General features: G+C 54.7%; 1 protein-coding gene across 1 annotated transcript in view; it reads right to left on the minus strand.

Annotated features, from left to right (window-relative positions):
- twz (BTB/POZ domain-containing protein twz) overlaps positions 1-12,482 on the minus strand; it is a 28,295-nt gene extending 15,813 nt beyond the window's left edge. The window contains exons 1-2 of the mRNA XM_037234532.1: positions 12,389-12,482; positions 11,239-11,277 (exon numbers count right to left, since the gene is read on the minus strand). Of these exons, the coding sequence (XP_037090427.1) occupies positions 11,239-11,276 (38 nt within the window). The 5' untranslated portion in view covers position 11,277; positions 12,389-12,482. The remainder of the gene's footprint in view (positions 1-11,238; positions 11,278-12,388) is intronic.
- Between the last annotated feature and the right edge of the window lie 4,384 nt (positions 12,483-16,866).

Genomic DNA, 16,866 nt, shown 5'->3' on the forward strand with positions numbered 1-16,866 from the left:
AGTGGTACCGCCCCATGGAGCCAACATAGTGGTACCGCCCCATGGAGCCAAACATAGTGGTACCGCCCCATGGAGCCAAACATAGTGGTACCGCCCCATGGAGCCAAACATAGTGGTACCGCCCCATGGAGCCAAAATAGTGTACCGCCCCATGGAGCCAAACATAGTGGTACCGCCCCATGGAGCCAAACATAGTGGTACCGCCCATGGAGCCAAACATAGTGGCACCGCCCCATGGAGCCAAACATAGTGGTACCGCCCCATGGAGCCAAACATAGTGGTACCGCCCCATGGAGCCAAACATAGTGGTACCGCCCCATGGAGCCAAACATAGTGGTACCGCCCCATGGAGCCAAACATAGTGGTACCGCCCCATGGAGCCAAACATAGTGGTACCGCCCCATGGAGCCAAACATAGTGGTACCGCCCCATGGAGCCAAACATAGTGGTACCGCCCCATGGAGCCAAACATAGTGGTACCGCCCCATGGAGCCAAACATAGTGGTACCGCCCCATGGAGCCAAACATAGTGGTACCGCCCCATGGAGCCAAACATAGTGGTACCATCTCACGGAGCCAGACATGGTGGTACCATTCCACGGAGCTAAACATAGTAGTACCATCTCTGCCTCACACATCCTTTCCGTCGTCCTAGTGGCATGCCGTACCGTCTGCCCAACGGCACGACGAGACCTCTCACCCATGCCGTCGCAGGCTGCGCCGCCTCGCCCGGCCAGGGCGAGGCCCGCCACCGGCGGCGCCGGCCCGCGGCGGGGACGTGCCAGCGCCGGGTGGCGGCCGGCGGCGGCGCCGGCGGCCGTGCCGCAGCTGGGCGGCCGGTGAGGCGCGCCTGTCGCCGCCGGCTCGGCAGCCTGACGCCACCCTTTTTACCGCGGCCAAGGCTGGCGCGCGCTGGCTGCAGCGGCGCCGGCAGCGCCGCCGGCGGAGCCGGCGCCGGCGAGAGAGGCGCCGCGTCAGAGAAATCGGCCCTCCGGCTAGAAACGGCGGTCGGCGGGGCGGCCGGCGCGGCCACTCTCGCGGGCGCCTGACATAGTACGGAACGGCACGCCAGCGGCCGCCAGTGCCGCCGGCGGCCTAAGTGCGGCGGACGAGACCGCCGGCCGCAGCCGACCCAGCCTGGCCGGTGCCAGACGCGTCGCAGCTGCTGCTGACCCATCCAGAGTCACCGCCGGTACCGCGACAGCTGAAGTTGGCATCAGCTGATGGTGTCGCACCAGTTGACAAACCGCGGGTGTCACGACGGCCGCTGTCGGCGGTCGTGGCGGGTGACCAGCTGGGAGAGCTAAGAGGTCAAGCCTCCGCGCCATTCCGGCCACCGCCGCCGGCTGCAGTCAGCTGGTGGACGGTTCACGCCAGCTCAGCAGCTGATCGGGGCCTGCTCCGGGCCGAGTAATGGCTCACACGTGCCGTGCCAGTGGCAGGAAGTACTCTCACTCTGCACAACTGTCGGCCCATTGGCGGGCACCTGAAGGGGCTCACCGGGCCTTTCTAAGTAACTCGTCTACTCCCACGTCAAACTGCCCGGAGCATGCTGGTTCTTCTCTCCTTTCCCGCGATGTCAACGGGTTTTCTACACGAGCCAGGGTTACATGTCAAAGAGCTCTTAGCTCCAAGGAAACAGAGGGCGCTCAATGCTCATGACAATGAGGTCAATGTAAGCAACAGGCACATTTTCATGAATCAAAAGTTATCATGCTAGCAGCAGTATGATATTGGCTGTACCTATTTTAGTTTATTTGGTGTCTGGCGAGTGTCCCACGGGTTTATTAGGACCATTTCTGGGTCACAGAATTATGCGTCCACAGCGATGACGACTGCGCCAAGAGCATTTCCCTGTGACGCCGCTCCCCACGCCAATGCCCAGACAAGCCTCAGTCTGCGGTGGTGTCAGTGTTACTGCGGCCGTGCATCATGGTGTTCGGCGAGCCCGCACCTCGTCGACGGGCCAGGGAAAGCTTCCTCGCAGTGGTCTTTTGAATTACGATTCTCCCTTGGGATCCTAAGGGAAAATCGTTTGTCAGGGTTCGGAAGTATACAGAGACTCCTGCCTACGTCGACAGCAAACCTGTCGACACTGGGGTTCTGGCGGTGTTAGGGCAGCGAAAATTATTAAATGTTCCCAGTAGTCTACCCTATCGCCTATCGGCATTAGATGGGCGGCGGCCGCAGCTGTGTCCAGCGAAGCTCGCGGGATCGTCACCAGCCGCGTCCGTGTTCAGCGGAGCTGGCGGGCTCGTCACCAGCCGCGTCCGTGTCCAGCGAAGCTATCGGGCTCGTCACCCCCCGCGTCCGTGTTCAGCGGAGCTGGCGGGATGGTCACCAGCCGCGTCCGAGTTCAGCGGAGCTGGCGTGGTCGTCACCAGCCGCGTTCGTGTCCAGCGGAGCTGGCGGGCTCGTCACCAGTCGCGTCAGATATGGGACTCTGGCCCTGAGTGCCACTCTCAAGTCCGCATCAGACACTGGCAGGTGAACAGCCGCCGGCGAGGCTCCCGGCGCGGACTCAAATGGCAGCCGATCTGACGCCAACACGTGCCATCGAGCAGGTGGCCGCCTCATTGTCAGCGGACGGCTGCAGCGCTGCAGGGAAGCCCGCTATGCAGGGCGGCAGAGGGTCCCAGGTCTGCAGCGCAGGAATCTCGGATAAATATACTTAGTGGCCGCGTGGCAAAGGTCCGTAGGGGAGGAGCCTTGGACAAAGGTAGCGGATTACTGAGACTCTTCGGTCAGTCACGGGAGAGATTCAGCCAAAGCTGCAGACAAAGCTGATGACTTGTGATGTGTCGACACGGCGGATAATTGATTGAAGGAGAAACCTAAGAGTTCATCAAGGCATCCATTTGAGAATTAAAATGCCTCATCGAAGTAAAATGTCTTCAACCGTAAACGGGTTCCGCACAAGAAGATTAGTACCGGAGATGGAGCGCACGACCAGCACTGCGCGCCGCGGACAGTACCGTCTCTGGAAACAGGTCAATACATGGACTGTCCATGCGCTTAAAAGCCACAACCCACAATTGCGCAATAAACAATCAGCAATCCAGCCGCCAACAAAAAAGCAATGAACAAAAGCATAGGTGTAATATGCTACGTTGTACAGCACCCAATCAACAACAGCACCCCACCACTCTGGACCAATGCACAGTAACCTTCGCCCTTCAGGCGCAGAACCAGACAAGTTTTTGGATCGATGCATTAATATTTTACGGCTTTGGCTGGAAAATGACCCCTTCTAGGAAGGAATATGAATGCAAGCTTTCCACATCGGTCGAGGGCTGCAGGGAAGCGTTCTGGGAGCTGACAGTTTCTATTGCGGCCCATGCAGCAACGAGCGCCTTCACAAGCTGACACTTGGTTTCTTTGGGGCCCTGATATATCTGAGGTATCTGATGCTTTTGTAAGCTACGCTGGTATCCCTGAGATTTTTGGGGACTTGGAAGCCTTTGGTTCCGATTATTTTCTGTTCTGGGAACCATTATATTTTTGCATAAATCCGGAAGTTTTGGCAGAGCCTTGGTGTTGCTGCTGCTCATGGTGCTTCGAGGCCGGTTTGTCTGCTAGTTTTTGAGGACCTGACGCGAGTGAGATTTCTAACTTTTCAGAAACCCATGATGTTTTTTGAGGCTCTGGTGCTTTTTAGCTCTTTTTTATTTTTAAAACTACTGTTTATGAGAGGTGTGCAGTCTGCTTTATCGACGCTCGCGTTGTCTCCAGCCTTGCAAAAGGCACACTCAACGGGAATCACGCCTTCTTCGCCAGCCGTGCGCAGGTCCTCTCCGTGCCGGCGGAGAGACACACATCTCACGTGTCGCAGGGGGCCTTTCCGTGTCAGGGGAGAGGCATACGTCTCACGTGTCGCAGGGGGCCTCTCCGTGCCAGCGGAGAGACACACATCTCACGTGTCGCAGGGGGCCTCTCCGTCCCAGCGGAGAGACACACATCTCACGTGTCACAGGGGGCCTCTCCGTGCCAGCGGAGGGACACACATCTCACGTGTCACAGGGGGCCTCTCCGTGCCAGCGGAGGGACACACATCTCACGTGTCGCAGCGGGCCTCTCCGTGTCAGGGGAGAGGCATACGTCTCACGTGTCACAGCACCACAAACCGCCCAACCCACGCCATGCAGCCAGGTTTAGCGTCATGAAGGTGATTGCGTGGGGCCTGACGGGTAAGACATTCCCTACATGACCACACATGGATCGGACGAAGTGACATGTGAGCACAAATCTACGGCCAGTTCAAGTCTAGCGGATAAAACGTCACTTATCATATATAAAGACGGCTTTGGAAGGGAGTGGTTAGCAACTGCACCACTGTTGAAAATGTAGTATACAAAAGAGCTGCAATGCAACGGGAGGGGGAGCGAGGAGCGTCAACCGCCATCGAAACGTAATTTTTTACGGTTTGCCACAACTTTGCGAACAGTGTAAACAGGTATTAATTGAACAGCATTTGGAACATCCCTCATCCACGCAACGATTGGGCCGTATATAAAATATCTAAAGGCAGGGCAAGTAACATTGAACTAATCGTTCAAAAACCACGATCTGAAAAAGACTAGTGTTAGTGCCCTGGTGTTAGTGTCCCAGTGTTAGCGCCCTTATGTTAGTGCCCTAGTGCTAGTACCCTAATGTTAGTGCCCTAGTGTTAGTGCTCTAGTGTTAGTGGCCTCGAGGGATCCGCACACATGCGCGGTAGTCGGTGTACGAGGATAACAATACACTCAAACACTCTTAAATGCTTACCGCCACACCCCAAAGCGAAAAACCAATGCTGACACCCGCATTTCTATATGCATATACATATTTGCATGCGCATCAAATACAGATCCCTTCAATTCATTTATCATCACGTGGCCTTTTCATCCTCGGTTTAAACAGACTTTCTGAACCCAGCAGTAGGTTGGCCTTTCCTGGCGCAATTACCGGCAAAATTTTTAAAGATTCCTTTGGATTGCGGGCGTGAAAAACAAGGGCTAAACACCGTCATGGGCACGGGCCATCCCGATGGAGCGGGGAGGGAGGGGAAGGGGGGACAGCCCCGGGGTCTCCCAGCCGCAGCCCGTCCGCAGTGGGAAAAACCATGCCGCCGCTAGGAGCGACCCAGGCCGTGTCAGTGCGGCAGCGGCGGCGGCGGATCAGCGGACCGCTGTGTGGACGGCCCGGCAGCCGGGAGAGCGGTTAGAGTCGAGCTGGGCGCAGCGGTGCCTCCGAGAGAGGGAGAGAGAGAGAGGGGGGGAGGGAGAGAGCGCGCGGCGCCGCCGGCAGCGGCGCGCTGGCCGGCGGCGGCCCCGATCACCTCTGGAATGTGGTACGGCGGGGCGGCCGGCGGGAGCGCCGCCGGCGCCGGCCGCGCCGCAGCGCCGCCCACGGCCGCGGCCGGCCCGGCGCCGCCGCCGGCCCGGCGCCGCCAGCGCCCGCCGCCCAGCCGCTGCCTGCAGCCGCCGGACGCGTACAGCGCCGCTGCGTCGCACAGCCAGCCGCGCAGCGCTGTGTCGCACGGCCGGCGGCGCGGCACAGCGCTGTGTAGTACAGCCTCGACCGGCAACAATTGGTGCAGCGGTTTCGTATCCAGATGGAGAGGTTGCGATGTTCCTGAACTGCTGGGTTCCCTCTCAGGTCTACCTTTGATCTGGTGCATTTTTAGTCGTTGGCCAGAAAGGTCGGAGTTACAGACCACCCCCTCCCCCGCCCCATTCCAAATTTTTGCATTTTAGGCCGTAACCGCGTCCAACCAACATTGATCGGAATCGGCCAGTGATTTATACCGATGGAAAATCGGCGGACTAGGACAACTAGGCCACGGCTCCAGTGCCAACCAGCTATGTCTGGACTATCACAACCCATGCATCTAGCAATCGCCAACTCGGGAGCTTCTCCAATAGCAAGACGGCCGCAAGGAGAAGCGCCCACAATGTTGGGAAGACAAAACTAGGCAAATACCGGCACAGTCAGTGATGCGAGAAGAGCTCACCCAAACAGCTTACAATAGCAATCAGCTGGTGTAACGGACCGCTGAGCAGCTGATTACAGACGCTCAAGCCATAACAATGCTTTCAACAATCGATATTTATGGCAATGAGATAATATTACCTTGCTTTAATTATTTCCTGGTCGTGGGCGATGTACCTGGAAGCTTCCATTCTCACTAGCTTTGCTAAACCGTAACAAAGCTTGGTAAATGTCTGTAAAACTAGGAGAGATTCTTGCACAAAGCAAGCGTAAGGCTCACAAAACGTATCCTGTCCAGCGCTGTCGCCTAATGTCAGTTGTCGGGGAGGGCCTGGTGAGCCCTGCGGGGAGCGCCGGGGTGGGGGCACCGGGCCGGGCGACGGCCCGCCACAGCCTGCAGACTCACGTGATATTAGAGTACCGAACACAGCGCAGCGGCTCGCGGCACTCCTTAAAACCAGCCACCAGCGCCCGGCCGCCACCGCCGCCGAAACCTGCCGGCAGTGGCTCCACGGCTGCCCGGCGCGGTCCGGCGGCCGGCGGCGCCCTCTGGGCGGCCCGGACCGACTGTCACGCTGTCTGAACCGCGGCCGCTGCCGCGCTGGGCGCAGCGCCGTCACAGCAGCCATATACTGCGACACTGGGTGGCGCAGCCCGGGATGCTACTACACGATGTGGCGCAGCACGAGATGCTGCAACACTGGGTAACCCGACCCTCTTATCCTCTTTCTAGCCGTATCCTGCATCTTCGGGACGCCCCGCTTGTCCGGGGCAGGCTGCATGCGTCTGCCACGAGCGGGTCGAGAGGCCCACGGAGGGAAACCCCCCACCGGGTGCCCAGCGCACACCCCGCAGAGGGACGTACGCGCGAGCTAAAACTCGGCGGTTAAACCCAGGCGCATGCAGCCCTGCCCCATTATCCATTCTGTTTTATCCCATAGTCCTGAAATGATCATTTCTGGTCAAAAGGGCTCTAATCCAAACAACCAAAGCCACGCTGAGCGAGATAGCCACCTACCACATTAAGCGGAGAGCCAGCCTAGTACAAATGACAAGTACCGTGGCATTGATGACACGGTCCCTGAGCACGCAGGCAAAACAGAGCTGCCCGGACAGATTTATGCATAGCATTATTGCATCGTTTGCTACCGCACGGAGCCGCAGACTGCATGCACATCGTAATGCGACGGCTGATCCACGGCGGCTTATGTTATGGGCGGGCGGCATTACGTCTCGTCCCGTCACAAGATGCGGTCCTGTGCATTTACGTCTGGATGCTCGCTTCCTCATAAGTTTCAGATGTGTGTTTGCTTGCCTGTGGCCAAAACGTAACGTGACCGTCCCTTTTGCAGTCACCCGCTTTAACATTAATGCAATGCTCAATCCAAGCAACCAATGGCTCTGGAAGGGGTCTGTTTATGTCTGGCAGGTATTGGAGTCAATAATATGACTGAGGCACGTGATATGCACGTGCACCAGCTGCAGGTAGGCACGCCAGCCGTGGGGGCATTCAGGTCCACCCTGCCAAATGACATGGAAACAAACAGGGTCGCTTGGTTGCAAGAATGACGCGTTCACGGCTAGAAAAATATCAGAGAGAGGCTTATACCAGGCTGTCAATTGCATTACCACTACGGCAAACTGCGCAACATTGCAAGCACGGGTGACTTGCGGCAGTCGCCGTTGACGCAGAGAGGAGTGGGGAGAGGGGGGGCGATATTGCTGGCGGCAGGTGCCGGTGTCATGGTGCGAAGCCGTCCTCCAGCCAGCTACAGACTGCGTTTGAACTTTCTGCTCCGCTGGCGAGGGAGATCCCGATCCCGATGGTCGTGGCAGTTACAAGCGTCATCAAGTAACCGTCAGATTGAGAGATCATCCGTATTCCTGGGCTTACTATAAACAGCACGAGGGCAGCGGTCGACACCGTATCCGCTCCTGTGAACCGCGCCTCGCTGATTTTACGCACTAGGCACGCAGCTGGCACGTACCAGGAGACGCACCCTGTTTGCGCGTTTCCGGGGTGCGAACGGGCGGCACCGGCGGGGGGAGGGGGAGGGGAAGGGGGTGGCGGTCGGCCACCGCACCTCGCGGCCAGCCAGCTGTTTGCCGGCCAGTCGCAACGGATTGTAGAGTACACAGCACACAGTACACGGTACATGGTGTACACACACACACACACACACATACACACAGAGGCGTCCGGCCGGGGGGAGGGGGGGGGGGGGGGCGAGAGGCGGACATCCGGCCATGCGCGGCGGGAAAGGCGGGACTCGAGAGGTGGCCAAGACGGGAAGTGAGGGAAGGAGGGAGAGCGAGTGGGGGGGGGGGGGGGGGGAAGAGGCAGAAATACAGAGGGACAGAGGCAGAGATACAGGGGAAGAAAGAAAAAGAGAGATACAGACAGACATACACACTTGGTGGTGAAGTTGTGCCCGAATGTGTCAAACATGTATCGACTGGTTATGGCTTGCTGTCAAACAGAGCCTAATCAGCTGTGATAGAGCGCCAACGATATTTATGCTCGCGAGAGTTGAAAATAAGGCCCAGCTTGGTTGACAACGAATGCTGCAGCGGCTCCCGAGGGGGTCGCAGCACACGGACACTTGTCCGACGGGACGTGCGAGACACGCTAAATGGCGTTTGTGAGGAGAAGGGCCGCAATGACAGTCGTTCAGATGGCTGGACTAATATGGACATGCTGTGCACAACACGAAGGCAGCCATTGAGGTTCCGAGTTCGGGAATGCCCCGGAGATACTGCTGCGACTGTAAGTGCAGACCTGTGCCCAAGTCTAGATGGGGTCTGAGTCATGTCCGGAATTACTTCTGGAATCTGGAATCTGGCAGGATCGGAATGGAATCAATTCCCCACCAACAACGCCTGACTGGGATTCGTAGCTGAGCCAGTCATGTTTGTCAAAATCAGGTTTGTACCTAAATCCTTAAATGGATTATGGGATCGTATGCCTGTGTCCCGCATCTCGGATTTGCCGGGATTCAGGATACATTTTGATTATTTTCGGAATGTCTTGATTGATCCAGGATCTACTCTAAGCTTTTGTCTTGTGACCTTAGATCTGTGCTACATGTTTGCTAAAAAAAATATGTTGGGATCTTGGATCAAGCCATAATCTTGTGCAAAGATCCTTTTGGAACACGTAACTTATTTGAAATGTCATCGTGGAATGTTCCAGACGCAGCTCCAAGGCTACTTGGTGCAGTGCGTGACTGAAACTATCACATCTGGCGACTTCCCGTGACCCCAGGACAACTGTTTGTTCCTTAATTAAACCGAAAATCCACTGCATAGACAGCGGACGCAACAAAAAAAAAAAAACAGGAGTATTGACATTAAGTCCCTTCTCTGACGTAGCAAACAGCACTGCAAATGATCCTGTAAGACTGCAGTACAGATCAAAGTTTTCCCAAATTCTAGCCTGCAGCCTGCCGCCCCTCTGTAAACATTAGCTACCTAACTCCATGTTACTACCATTACGTCCTGACCCAGTGCTGCTTTTGCTTTTAAACTACAGTGGATATGGTATTATGCACACAACAGGTGATATCCAAGCAATGTCCATGCACCTAAGGCACTGCCAACCAGCATCAATGACAATTCAGGGTCACAAATGATGTTCTAGCAATAAAGTCACTCGTGCAGTTGCGGGCAGTTTGCAGACTACAAACACGATACAGCCAATCCTGTGCGCGTAGTGTCCTCATTACCTGTCCTCAAAGTAATGCAGATTGCGGCCTCTTGTGTTGTTGCCAACCATGCACAAACAACGCCGGATTAAGTTCATCCGACGGTCGTTTTAACATCCGTAAATGTGACATAGCGCATGGTTCAAGGTCAATGTAATTTTCACGATGTCAACCCATGCAGAGTGAGCGTTAGATACAGCTGGTTTAATGACAGCGCCATCAGCATTCAGTCATGACGTCAAGCTGCCCATAAGCTACCTCAACATTATAAAATACAACGCTGTCAGCTGCGTGGGCTGAAAAGTAACAAGAGATCAGCTCAGCTTACGCTTTCTTCTGCTATGTTTCGCTTCGCAGTGTGAACAGAGCACCGGAATGCTTCAGACTTATCGAGACCGGGGAAAGGCCTGAAGGATTTCGCCCTGGGCTCGTGGCCACGGCCTCAGGTATGTACCAATGTGGACCACAGGTGGTGGGCGCCACCTAGAAAGGAACTACCTCTTTCGATGGTTTTAAGACGAAAGACTGCAGAAACTTAGCTGGGCACTAGCTGGACCGGAGAAACGCCTGCCACTGTCCATTCTCCATCCTTGATTTCAATGAGGCCGCCCAGTCGCACTCCGCAACTGCGCCAACCAATCATTTCGCCGTGTAATTTGGCTACCATGAACCCCCCTTTTGCAGTTCGGACGTTGTCTGGCGACAAATGATAAGAAAGAGAAACGCATAGTGATGGCAGGTCCATATTTCTTTAATCTGCGTCTCTAGTTCGCTTCATCTTGAAATAATTTCAAAATCACACCACATCATAACCAATTACTGTAAGACTACTGCGAGCTAAATGTATGTGGCACCTGATTCCTGGCACATTAACAGCACGGCGATGGATCGTCTTATATCATGGGTTGCATTTTGTTCTCATCATCATTTCCAGCTCTAAAGAATGCAAGCAAATGTATTTTAACTTGTTCAGCTTTTGTGAAGTTTGTGCCGCTCTGCTCTACAGCCAAATGAAATCCCCGTCATGTTCTCGTTATGCATAATGTAGGCGATGGTAGACTCATGCCTATGCTCAAACTTAATTCAAATTGGACTAGGCCCCATGTTTTTTTTTACACCAAGCTGATCTGGTGACCAACTACGTCACAGCTTTTGCTATCGATTTAGGAAATTTACCACAATCTTCTTGATTTAGGTCCGAAGTCGACGATCGAGGTAGATCCTGCTCAAAAGCTCCGACGGTCCCTCAGCGTCGTAGCCATTCGAAGTGGTTGTCTGAACTGGAATCGGCTCCATGCACGCGATATAAACCAACCGTCAGGACAAGTGCAATCAGTTGGAATGTCCCTGCTTACAAAATGCCCTCGACAGACTTGTCTCCCAACCACCGGCCCACGTAAGCCCACCTTGAGGTGCAAACGTTGTCGCATTAGAGATATGAGCCAAATAGGTTGGAGGGCGTGACATCATGTGACAGATCCCACCACAAATCGTACCAATGGCCCACGGCGTCTGCATTTCTGGGGCTCAGACCACCAATAGAGATGAGCGAATTGACACGTACCTCGTATTAGCCTTGGTGATCATTCGTTCCACCTGCATCCTGTAAGATAAATCAACTTGAATTAAGCGCCACAAAAGACATGGATCGAAAAGTCAAAACGATGTGAAAAGTCCGGGCAGCAGCGGTTTCTAAGGAAACGGGCGCAAGCTAGCGTTATAAACAATCACTTTCTCTACAAATCACTAGGGTGTCTAGTATTCTAGGCCTAATCGATGTATCAAGGAACAAGAAGGCACTGCAGCAATCCACTGAGGGCTTCTGAGCAGATGGCGAACGTGTTTAAAAATGCGTTAGTCGCACCTTTGCAAAATTATCCGTAACAAAAGCAGAGCTGACCAGACATGAAATGCCGGGAGCGGAAGCATGGTAAGTAGCATGTACGGAGGACAATGCATTCTCCCTGGGCGGAGACCAGAGGGTCGTCCACACCTCAGGGTCGCCCCACCAGCTGACTGTGAAGCAGTCTGGCACCTATTCTGAAGACATGAATATTCTGAGGGGATCGAGATACTCTTCTGATTTCACACTTATGTTACTGAAAACGAATATATTGTATTGCACATTTTCGCTTCAAGATGTTGGGAAACTTTGAATGCGGTTATCGTGTCGAAGAATTTCGAGAATCGCATTAGCGTATGTCGCGTTGTCTGACCTACACCAGAAAAACTTGTCTATTTACTGCGCGTCAGCGAGTCAGTTCTTGTTAACAGCATGAGCACGCACAGCTGGGCACGCAGACTAGCTGGGACGTAAAACACATCTTGACAGGCGTGATTTGTTTTCTTGGACTACAGCTATGGCTCATGATCTGTCTAGACTTGTTAGAGCGTGGCAAAATAAATCTGTATAACCTGAAGTTGGGGTTTGCTTTGTCCTACAGAGCAAACAGGTCAGTAGAGCAGCGGTGATCGCCGTAAGCACAATGGCAAGAGGTCGTAGTTCGCTAACGCCGTCAGTCCATGACCAAGACAGGGACGAGGAGATATGGTCGGTGGCAAGGCAAGTGGAAATCCAGCACCATCGTTTGGTAGGTCAACAATGCGGCCTCCTTTTTACAAGAGGACTGGTAAGCTTTTGACCAATGTCCAAGCACCTGGAGCCCCTCTTGCCAACAGGGATCCTCCTCCCTCGTCTGAGCCATTTCACTCACCTAGCTTGGCGGGAGCTGCGGACCGGCCTTATGGCACATGGATCGTCACAGCAGCCGTGCTGCTCGCAGGCGGAGCCAGGCCTACACTGGCGGGCGGCCCGGGCGGCCGCGCCAGCCGCCACCGCCTGCGGCGTCGCCCGCGCTCTGCCCGCGCGCGCCGCTCTGGCCGCCCGGGGCCGCGCTGTGCCAGCTAGCGGGGCCGCCGGCCGGGCGGGCGCGCGCGCGCGCGCCGCTGGGGCGCCGCAGACAGCCCTGCGCCGGCCGGCCGCCCGCGGCCTCCGCCCACGGCTGAATAGTCACGCCACCGCCACGGCCTCCGCCGGCCAGCGCCGCTTCAGCGGTCACCCGGGCAGCCCTGGCCGCCGGGCCCCGGGGCCGGCGGACCTAACCTGGGTCTGGCACAGCCTGAATCAGGCCACAACGTACTGCTACTCCTCCATACTTTCAAAACAGGTTCCTTCACCCCAAGGCTTGCTGTTTTATAGCTGTCGCGTTATTTGGCACTTGCTGCCCCCAATTTCGATGTTGGATTCAATGTCAGCAGAGGCTGTCTGGGCGGCGTGAAGTAACGCGTGCTGCTGCAACACCAGGTCACACATGGTGTACCGAATGCAAGTAGATATAAGTGTAAAACAGAGTTTATAGTGTTTCCGCTGTGGAGAGTTGTCAAGGTCATCGTCGGCCGGATCACAGTCGGCTGGATCCCCCTCGCCTCCAGTCACCATGGACGCAAAATGACCTCTGTGATGACGCGCCCTTAAACCACAAACCACCACAAGCGTTGTCGGAGTCCACACACGTTACGCGAACAAAAAAGGGATACTCGCTGATCTTGACATCCTAATTGGCGAATGCCCAAGACATTTTTAGCTTCTGGATAAGCATCAGATCTACACAAATTGCGTAAGCATCAAATGTGCCCGTGACCCAGGCGCGGATCCAGGGAGGTTCTGGGTCATGCCATCTTTGTGCCCTGAATGGCCCATCGACTCCAAAGAACTCCGTAGGCGGCCGAGAAGACGTGGTCTTTTTACACAAAACGCAACAAAATTCGACGCCTTTGGGCTTACACGCGACTAGGTACAGTCGCAAGCGAGAGTAAAGAGTCCACGAGTAGACACAAGTTATTTTTCCTGATTGAGAGCGTAGTTATTGGCAGGTCTTAAGACTACTTACGCTGTCCTGAGGCCCTACGCTGTCTCCGGGGGACCTATCTGTCCACTGGCAGGGTCAATCCGATCGGTAAGGAGCCTTCTACGTTGCCTTTTGATTCCTTTGCATTTGCCCAGCGGGCCCTGCGCTGGTGCTGGGGTCCCTCCTGCTAGCGCTTCGGGGTGCTCTTGTCGGTCAGGGGCCTTCCATGGATTCTTTTCATTCCCCCGAAAGGCTCTATGCGGTACAGCCCAGCGCCCCATATGTTAACCTGTCGGGGTATTCTCGTTTGCTCAGGGGCCCTTCACGTTGGTCTCGGTTGACCTACCGACACACTCACGATATGCTTATGGGCCCTCTTCACTGGTCTAGGGCCGTTTCGATTCTCTGTCACTTGTTTATGGCCTCACGGTCTTGTCGGGGCCCCATCCGCTAACCTGCTAGGACACATTCGATCGCTCCGGAACCCTCCATATGGCGTCTTGGGAACTTTCTATTTGAGTGGAGGGCCCTACGCGCGTTGGGGCCCCATCTGTTCACGTCCTCAGACGCACTGGATTGTTCGGGGCCTTGCACATTAGGTCTTGGCATTTGAATGTGGGGCCTTACGCTTCTGCCAGGGGCCATCTGGTGGCCTGTTAGATTATCTTCCATATTTTAGGGACCTTCCACCCATAGGCCTTGGATGCTTTTTATTTGAATAGATGGCATCACATCCCTGTCGGGGTCCCTTCTGAAAACACGCTCGGGCACACTCATCGATTGTGGGCCATCTACATTGAGTTTTGCGCGCTTCCTATTTCAATAGAGGGCTCCACGCACCTGTCGGGGGCCGCTATCTGCCAACCTGCTCGGGTAAACTCGATCGTTCGGGGACCCTCCACATGTGTCGTGGTTATTGCTCATTTGAATGAAGAGTCCTATGCTCTTGTCGGGAGCCCCATCTGTTAACGTGCTCGAGCACACTCGATCATTCCTGGGACCTCCATATTGTGCCTAGAGTATATCTTATTTGAGTTCATAGCCCTATGTTCTTGCCTAGGCACCATTCATTAAGCTGCTCGAGCCAGTGGCGGATCCAGAGAGCTATAGGTGTAAAGAACCACGTCCCCCCCCCCTTGTAACGCGAGGGGACCCATAGGCTTCGAAGGGGTTCATGGCCGGCCGAACGGACGCAGTTTTCTAACAAAAAACACAACAAAATTGAGCGTCTCTGGGCCTCTAGACGATCAAGAACAGTTGCAAGCAAAAGTAAAGAGCCCGTGACCGGACATTAATTCTTCGCCGAATGAGACGGTGGGGATTGGACGACATTGAGGGGGTCATTACCCTGTCCAGAGGCGTTACGCTGCTACTAGGGCCCTATATGTCTACTTGTCGGGTCAATCCAATCGCTGAGGAGCCTCCTACATTGCACTTGATCTCTTTGCATTATCTTGTTGTGTACTACGCTGCTGTTGGGGCACTTTCTGGTAACATCCCTTGGTCGATCAGGGGCCCTCCACGGATTCTTTCCATTGGTCCGAAAGGCTCTATGTGCTTTAGCCGGGGCGCCATACGCTGGGGGGGGGGGGGGGGGGGGGGAGGGGCGGCATATGACGGGAACATTCAGTTGCTCAGGGCCCTCCATATTAGTCTTGAGTTCTCCTCAATCGCTCTGGGGGCCTCGTCCTGTTGATGGGACCCACGCAAGGTAAGATATCAAGCCACTCGATGCTCACTACTACTACTACTACTACTACTACTCACCACTAGGGCTCTTTCCTTTGATCTCGTTTGCGGAGGACCCTTCACTCCTATCGGGGCCCTTTCTGTTAACCTACCTGGGTGCTCGTGATCGTACAGGGGCATTAATTCACGCGCTTGGATAATTGTCTTGGTCTTGTGTAGCTGCTGAGTGTTGGGTAATGCACCTTTGCTCAGAGGTCCCTGTGCTCTGGCCGGGGCCCTATATGTCAGCCTGTCAAGCCACTCCCGATCGCTTCAGGGGCCCACCACATTTGTCGTCTCACATAAAAATAACATGCCAAGAATGTTAAAATTTAGCGACCAAAGTGCGATTATTTTTTGGGAAGGGCCCTACCCTCTATGGGATCCTAATTTTGCGTGACTCCCCCCCCCCCCCCCTAACGAAAATCGTAGATCCGGCCCTGCCTTGAGCTAACCCTTATGTCAACTTCGAGTGACGTGCGCACGCCAGCAGTTTGCTGGATCGCTGGGCATTGATTGATGCGACCGCAGTAAAAAGCGCATATTTTTTAGACAACGCAGTAGCATTTCATTTCACTGCATGAAATAGCATATAGTACGGGTCAGTCTTTTTTAGAAGCGGTCAGTTTATATCAATGGACGCAAAGCGATGGGTGGAAGGCACCGAGGTGATTGGTTAGAATCCTCGGGTCGGTCGAAGGATGACAAAATGCCGTTGTGTTCCCCACCACCAGGTAACCAAGAAGTGTCAGAACACAAGCAAACATCGAAACGGTCAGAGGCCACCGACACGCTCAGGGCCTATGAGGTCAGCAGCCCTCGGGGCTATTTCTGACACGTTGTTCAGTGTCCAGTGTTGCCGTTAGGGTACGAATGATCGTGGCTCTCCAGTTTTAGATCGCTCGTCTTGGATCCAGACAGAAAGCCGTGTATGCCGAGCAAGCAATGACTAGAGATGGACAACGGGATAGAAATGACAAACGCCACGTGTCTCACACGGAATTTGATAGTTCCGTTACAATTACAGGACTGGTAGCCATGTTATAGTACATCATGCTGCGAGACAAGACTTCTATTTAGGTGTCGGACTCCCATTTAGGCCCATTTGTAACAACCCCGAAACAAGATGTCGTCGCTTACCACTGACAGACGCTCGAAGATCACGAGTGGTTCGACATTTATTCCAATTTCAAACATATCACGCAACGATGGGAAGCTATATCAGATCAGTCGTGAGTGAGACATTGCTACATGATGTATGCATACGTGTATTAACGTCGTGGGGCGGTCCACTGTTGCGGTGATTCTCAATCCCCGAGTCACATGTGATGGACTAAACATGCGGTCATCATGAGGTCATCATGACTCGCCGTGCACCATCACCTTGTACATTAGGCTCAGTGCGCAGGAGCCCGCTAGTTGTTACGCCGTCAGCCAGCCGATCCTCTATTGCACATCAGACACATGGCCGAACTGGAAGGGAACGCCAGCCCAAACTTTGAGAAGAAATTGGGACAAATTCAGGAAGAATCTGTTTTGGGGTTGTGTGTGTGGGGGGGGGGGGGAGCATAAAACCATCAAAACGTTTAAGATCGTAGCGTGCAGTGATCATATCA

The sequence above is a fragment of the Pollicipes pollicipes genome, unplaced genomic scaffold, assembly GCF_011947565.3.
Source record: "Pollicipes pollicipes isolate AB1234 unplaced genomic scaffold, Ppol_2.1 Scaffold_7231;HRSCAF=8579_pilon_pilon_pilon, whole genome shotgun sequence".
NCBI lineage: Eukaryota > Metazoa > Arthropoda > Thecostraca > Pollicipedomorpha > Pollicipedidae > Pollicipes > Pollicipes pollicipes.